The 7,110-nt window shown below is 42.6% G+C and overlaps 1 protein-coding gene across 1 annotated transcript; it reads right to left on the reverse strand.

Annotated features, from left to right (window-relative positions):
• Positions 1–1,611: 1,611 nt before the first annotated feature.
• LOC123083500 (putative disease resistance RPP13-like protein 1) lies at positions 1,612–5,272 on the reverse strand. The gene is made up of 2 exons (XM_044505531.1): positions 4,860–5,272; positions 1,612–4,086 (listed from the first exon to the last, which is right to left on the reverse strand). The coding sequence occupies exons 1-2, from the start codon at positions 5,232–5,234 to the stop codon at positions 1,612–1,614; spliced, it is 2,850 nt and encodes a 949-aa protein (XP_044361466.1). The 5' UTR covers positions 5,235–5,272.
• Between the last annotated feature and the right edge of the window lie 1,838 nt (positions 5,273–7,110).

Below are 7,110 nucleotides of genomic sequence, written 5' to 3' on the forward strand. Positions count from 1 at the left end.
ATGGAGCTCCCAACCGGAGACCCAGATGCGAACCCGAGACAAAGAGTTCAACGATTCCTACCAAATCTTACAAGGAGGCCTGGCTTGCCCGCCGGAGGAGGAAGCAGGGACAGGTGGGCGCTGCTGGATGGCGAGTGCGGCGTGGGAGATACCGATGTGGGAGAAGTCAGCGCCAGTCTCGTCTTGGAGGAGCATGCCAACTGCAACATCAAAGGGAACGAGAGTTTGAGATTTCTCGATGATTTTCGCCGTGACCTCATGACGGTCCTTGTTTATGCCTCGGAGGAGCTGAACAACGAGTTCAACATTGTTCAACACCTTGCCGGCGTTCCTCAGCGCGTCTGCAACGACCTTGAGGCGCGCGCAGAAGGAGGAGACCGATGCGTCTCCTTGCTTGACGGCGAAGAGCTCCGCCGTGAGCTGGAAGCGCCGAGAGTGCCGGTTGTTGACGAACAAGGACTCCATGGAGGACCACAGCTCAGCGGCCGTGGCTTCTCTGTTGAGGATGAAGCCGGCGAGCTCCGTGACCATGGAGCCATAGAACCAACGCTTGACGGCTTTGTTGATGATGTTCCACGCCACATCGCCGGCGCGGTTGGTGAAGTCTGGCGCGATCCAAGCCGCCACATCGTACTGGTCGATGACCTCGAGCATGAGGCCACGCCAAGTCGAGTAGTTGGCCCCTTTCATATCGAGGCGGACGCCGAGGTTGATGTGGGCACTCTCGACGCACATCGCGTGGACATAGGCCGCAGAAGTGAAGCCGGCAATCGTCGGCGCGGTTTGGAGAGGGAGAGCCGTGTTTACCACGGGGGAGAGAGGAGGAGGAGGTGGAGGAGGAGGAGGAGGCTGCGGGATGGATCCCAGAGGTTGGGAAGAGGGCGCCAGAGGGGTAGCCGCGGCGGCCTCGGCGGCGGCGGTGGCCATGGCGGAAGCGACGGAAGGATCTAATCTGATACTATGATAGAAGATAGACTAGGGTTGCAATGCATCACATACTCGTATGCATCCACAGTGGGGTAATATATAATAGAGTACATGAGAGAGAGAGGGAAAGAGATACACACGCACGTATAAACAGACTAACAATCGATCTATCGATCCTAGATCGATGGGGAAGATAGCGTGCGGCTAACAGCCTTGCATGCGCCATGCAAGGGTGGTAGGTGGGTGGAGCGTACGACCAGCTCTGACTGGTAACACCAAGTCCAACAATACACCAAAGCATAGTCTAACAATGTACACCATTCACAATTTTACAAACCATTGGAAACAATAAATTTTGATGTTCATTATCCAGTTCATTACAAATCATAGTGAAACAAACAAAACCAGTGTTCATCACTCCACAACATTACAAAACATATAGTAAGCAAATAAATCTGGTGTCCACAGTTCCACATTACAATTGCAGGCAGGCATGACATGATGGCTCGCCCACAATGCATCACAGCAAGGCACACAGAGCCACAAATCGCATACCCGGGCAGTTGGCAGCATATCATAACAATGGCGAGTCTTCGTCTTCAGCTCTGTCCGTATCATATGATTCCTGGTATTTCAATAGGTTAGTATAGATGTATTACAAAACTTATGTAGCAATCATGACGGTCATTTACTTGAAAGGGAGGGACCAAAGAGATTGATAGATGTATATACCTCCCAAAAAGTCATTGTCCATGGGAGCCTGACTTCAAAAGTTCCAGTTTTATTCACGCCAACATGCTGAATCTTTTCCCAGTTTGGATCACCTACTTGTTGGCACGACCTCATGAACACTTCATTGCAATCATGCACTTCAAACTTCATAAGAGACAAGGGAAGTTCTGGAAGTGATTTGAGGTGCAAGCAATTCATAATCATTAGGGTCTTGAGCGACCTGAGGTCCTTCATATTGTTTGGCATGCAGTCCCAGCTGCAGTCAGAAATGACGAGCTCACGAAGATGAATGAAGAACTCAAAAAGTTGGGGAGCTGGTCCCAATCGACTGCAGCCGCGGATCTTAAGTACATGTAGATGCTTTGGGCCGCCATTCTTCTCAGACACCATCCAATTTGGGTACCTCAATCCGTGGTAGTTCATGATTCCTAGACTTTTAAGATCCTTGGGTGGGCAAAGACCCTCAAGTACCTCTGCTTCAACTTCTGGCGTGCACGTCGAATCACAACTCCAGGACAGTCGCAGTCCTTGCAGTCCTTTCTTATCAGCTAGCTTTGCTTCATGTGCTTCCTCCTTACTTTTAACATTTTCAAGACTTTGGATTGCCAGACAGCTCCGAAGCTTGTTTAGGTCCCTCAACTGCTTTAACTCTTGCCCATGTTCCGTCCTCACTTGGAACACTTTTAATGTTTGGAGTGATGTTAGCCTCCCAATATTCGGAAAATATATTCCAATTTGACCACCGCTGATATGCCGCAAGTTGGTGAGGTTGCCCGTATTTATATCACTAGGGAATTCTGTATCGTGAACATACAAAATTAGAACCTGCAGATGGTAAAGCTTGGCTAATGTTTTAGGCAAAATCAACTTGGATTGGCCAAACATCCGTAAGGCAAGATAGCGCAGATGCTTTAAATGCACAATAGAATCTGGAATTTTGAACACTCTTCTTTCATTGATTTCTACAGCCAGTACCCGCAATTTTTGCAGCTTCTTAAACACTTTGGCAAAGAACTCTTCATTAAGTCGTGTAGACCATTCCTTACCATCAATAATGAGTGTGCGTAAGTTTTTCAATCCAAAAATCTTCTTAATGTTCATTCCCTCATTCCCAACAAAAAGATGGCGAACATCACGAGGAACTTCTCTTCTGGAGCCATTGTCCATTCTGAAACAATCACTCCCTGCTGCCTTCTTGGCTAAATCATGCATAAGATCATGGACTAAATAGTAGAAACTGCCTAGGTGGTATCCTCCTGGTTGCAGAAACGAGGTTGCCAATAACTCATCAAAGTAATCCCGACCAACAGCTTCCATGTCCTCTTCTGCATTAACAGTCTGTATGAACCCCTCTGCCACCCATAGTTTAACTAACTCATCCCGGTACAAGCGATGTCTTTCAGGAAAAATACTGCAGTAAGCAAAGCATCGCCTAACATTCTCATCAAGATGCTGGTAACTCCACCAGAGGGCCCCCAATGTCTCATTCAGAAGGTCCCGGTCTTGAACTTCTCTCCAAAAGCCAACATCATTTTTTCTTTTACGTAGTTGTCCCCCCACTGTACTAGCCGCCAAAGGTGAACCTTTCAGTTTCAGTGCAATAGCAGCCCCAATATCTTTCAGTTCTTTTTTATCTGAATCATCTGCATTTGTATTTTCAAGGGCATAATACATGAACAGTTCCAAGAAGACCTTTTCATCCAAGGCACTTATTGGGAAAACGGTACATGCCACACCAGGACCTAGATCTGAAAATGCATCTTTATTGCGACTAGTCGCTAGGATCTTGCTTCCTCTCTCTCCAAGCTTCAATGGAGAAAGTAACTTCGCCAGCTTCTGCTTATCAAAATCCTTATCGCACCAGATATCATCTAGTACCAAGAGGAATCTCTTGCCTTCTAGTTTCTTCTTCAATTCTTTTTCCAAAATATCAAGGCTACAGAATGTACGGCATGATTTCTCCTTATCTACTGAAGCTGCTTCAAACATCTCCTTGAAAATGTCACTCACACTAAAGTTGGGAGAAACATGAATCCACATAATAAGGTCGAAACGTTTTTCATCTTCCTCATACTTGCAAACATGTTGTGCAAGGGTTGTCTTCCCAGACCCTGAAATGCCATAAATGCCAATTACTGAGAAACATTCACTGATACTTGATCTTGAATTGCCATCACATTTTTCATCACGGAGCATTTCTGCTATCCGGTCACGATCCTCATCTCGGCCAATTACCGCTGCTGTTGGATCTGAAGTAGTGCTTGCCTGTGTATTTTTGGCAGTACCAGTTTTATCCTTGCTTGACGGCTCCGCGAGTGCAATAATATCTTGTGCTTTATCAATAAGTTCTTCTATCATGGCCATATTATCCTTCAAGCGATCATTTAAAGCTGCATTGAATGTCAAACTCGGTTCGACAAAAATATCCTGCGAAAGCGATCAACAGTTCAAAATTTAAACACAAGTCCAGTGAATTAATTTTGTAAACACTTTTTTCTCCTGAAAATCATCTTTCAATTTATTTATCGGATTTCCATGATTGTTCACCAAACAATTTGTATATGTGATGAAAACAATATGCATTAGGAGGCACATGACAAAAGGCGTGCCTGCGCCTCTGTTCCAGTAGAATAGATGCAAAGATGGATCTGCCGCTTGGCCTGGGTTAAAACTTGGGCATCATTGTATAGAGATGAGTGAATGAAGAAAGGCAATATGGTTCCTAAGATGAAAATGATTAAATCATAAATAAAATTTTGAAAATAAGTGAAGCCAATTACAGATATTAATGTTACTGTTTTCGGTATGTGTGCAAATTTTATCGGAAAAATAACATTTTTGCACCCTGTGAAAAAATTGATGCTACAAAAGTGAAGCATATTAAGCACTAAATCTTTTTAACTGCCAAAAATAATCTTTTTGCTATGAAATTTTGCAAGCACACAGCCGACTCACATTTATATGTCATTATCTTAGGAATTTTTGGACATTTTGAAAATTTTACTACTTTCCATCTTTGAACTATTTTGGGTGCATGCCTTATTTATAGAAAAAAAATACTGTCATATTGGCCATTAGCACGATCCATTCTACCAAAATACAAGAGGAAAACAGTACAACTTGACTATGATAAAGCAATAAAGACCGTGCAGGGTAGTTTACATCTACATAGCTGAAAATTGATAGTGGCAAGAAAGGACCTGGATCGAGGGACCGGCTTCAGCATCCAAAGTAATTATGGACTTTTTCTTCTCTATTTTTGACGAGAAACTTTTCTGCCTGTCCAGCTTCTCTTGATGACGAATGTACTCCAGCTCATCAAGGATATCTTCTATGGCATAGAAAGCAGATTTAAGGCCACTCACCATGTCCTCAAAGAGTGCCCTATGATTAATGGCATCTGCTGCTTCTAGAGTAAGCGTCAGGCGAGGAAGAACGTCTGTCAACAAGCGGTAAAGTGTCTTTTTTTTGTCATCTTTGCAGTAGGACAAGGCTTTGTCCAGAAGCCTCGAGATGATAGGGGACATGATCCATCCTGCGACGGATATGCCCCATGCAACACCTTCCACTGCCATTGAGACTTTGCAGAGGTAGAAGAGAAGAGATGGAAGAACTAGGCCATGTTGCTCAGAGAACCAACCCAGGAAATTGCCATGTATGTATTCTCAGAGCCAGCTGGTCAATGCCGTTCAGAGTGGAGAGAAAGCTAATCATTACCACGGATAGAATAATTAAATAAAACCGATGTTGCAACTTGCAAATCCTATGGAATGAAGTCGGTCAAAGTAAGCAACTTGGCATGTATGATATCACGTCAATAATTAAGAAAAAGTCAGAGCTCTATGGATGAACACGTTATTTCAAACAATTATTTGTGTCAGTTTGGGGAACATCCCACTGGCAAACAAGAAAAAGTCATGCTTGCATTGCTTAGAATCCCACTGGCAGCTGATAGAGAGAAAAAAAAAATACGTAGCTTGGTGTTAGTTTGTGTTCATCTGTCTGAACCAATGTGTGACAATCGGTGGATATCGGCGAAGTTCAGTGTCAAGGGTTAACCCAGACCTCAAGCAACCGAGTAGTCGTTGAACCTAATGTCTGCTGCTGCTGCCTGGGTATGACACAAACAGCGGATTTGTACTAACATTAATGTTTAATCTAATCTAGACATGGAATGGAAGCAATCATGCATAGAGCTCACAAGCATTAGGTGACTGGTGCTGTTGAGACTGTTTCACGCCGTGATATGGAAGACCACACATCCATCGTTCCCGACTGATTCAGACTACTCACCTATGCTACTCACAGTGAACTTCTCTAGACCGATGGAACCTAGTGGCTAGGCGTTGATTCATTATCTCTTGCATCAAGCACTGCTTTGATCTCAGGATCATTTTAACCCTAGTGACCAGATAGTTGAAGGTTTAGGACGCGGAGAATCTTGAACTCTCTAAGACAAGGCATACATTGGAATAATCTAAAAAAGTGAAGTGACCAAATTTGTGTCTTTCTGATGCTTGCTGGTATCTTGGCATATTTTGCATTGCCAAAGACGAGAGTAGTTGATGAAGCTTATGAGAAAGTGCTATATTCTTTCGATTGCAATCCACTACCACAATGAATTATCTTTTGCAGACTTGTGTGCAATAAGATCACGTACGACGTAACGGACTATACAGAACAATGCATTTGTGCCGTAGCTGATATATAAAGGTTGGATGAATGATCAAAATAAATTCCTGCAGCTTTCTCTAACAGTTCAAGATCTTGCCATTTTCCTTTTCTCGTAAGTATCACGAACATTTTTTGAAACCTCTGAACATTTTGTAAATGTCACATGTTTTTTTGAATACTACTAAATAATTTAAAATGATGTAACATTATTGAAACACGTGAACATTTGTTAAATGTCACAAACAATTTTTCAATGGTAGGATCATTTTTTAAAAGTTGCATGAACATTTGTTTTATATCGCATGAATAGTTTTAAATGTGCAATGAACACTTTAATAAATTTAAATAAATATTTGAAATATATATTTAGTTTCTTTTGCTCGGTTTTCTGTCCTTTTCTGTTTCTTTCTCGTTTTCCATTCTGTTTTATATTTTTAATCACAAATATATGTTTGTGTTCCTGAACTTTTATAAAATACCAGAACTAAAAAAAGAAAAACAAGTTTATAAGATTTGTCAGTTTGTGTTTTAAAAAAGTTCAGTGTATATTCAAAAATTTCACCATATATCAAAAAAAAGTTATGTTTGTATTAGAAAAATGTTCATCGCATAAAAAAGAACTGGAAAGTAGTTTTTAAGCCAGAGTAGAAGCCAACGAGAAATTCCAAGTGACGAGCATGTGGCCCGATCTAGTTGAGGCCATGAAACAGAGCCTGTTAATGGGACACCTTGTTCCACCAACAATCCAGATCTTGTCGGCGCCAGCCACCATGAACT

This window comes from Triticum aestivum, chromosome 4A (genome assembly GCF_018294505.1).
Source record: "Triticum aestivum cultivar Chinese Spring chromosome 4A, IWGSC CS RefSeq v2.1, whole genome shotgun sequence".
Lineage (NCBI taxonomy): Eukaryota > Viridiplantae > Streptophyta > Magnoliopsida > Poales > Poaceae > Triticum > Triticum aestivum.

What these genes read in the sequence shown, in the direction of transcription:
- LOC123083500 (XM_044505531.1), bottom strand. Translation starts at nt 5,234, where the DNA reads ATGGCAGTGGAAGGTGTTGCATGGGGCATATCCGTCGCAGGATGGATC. An exon ending in AAGCCGGTCCCTCGATCCAG is followed by an intron (nt 4,087 to 4,859) that starts GTCCTTTCTTGC and finishes TCGCTTTCGCAG; the next exon opens with GATATTTTTGTCGAACCGAG.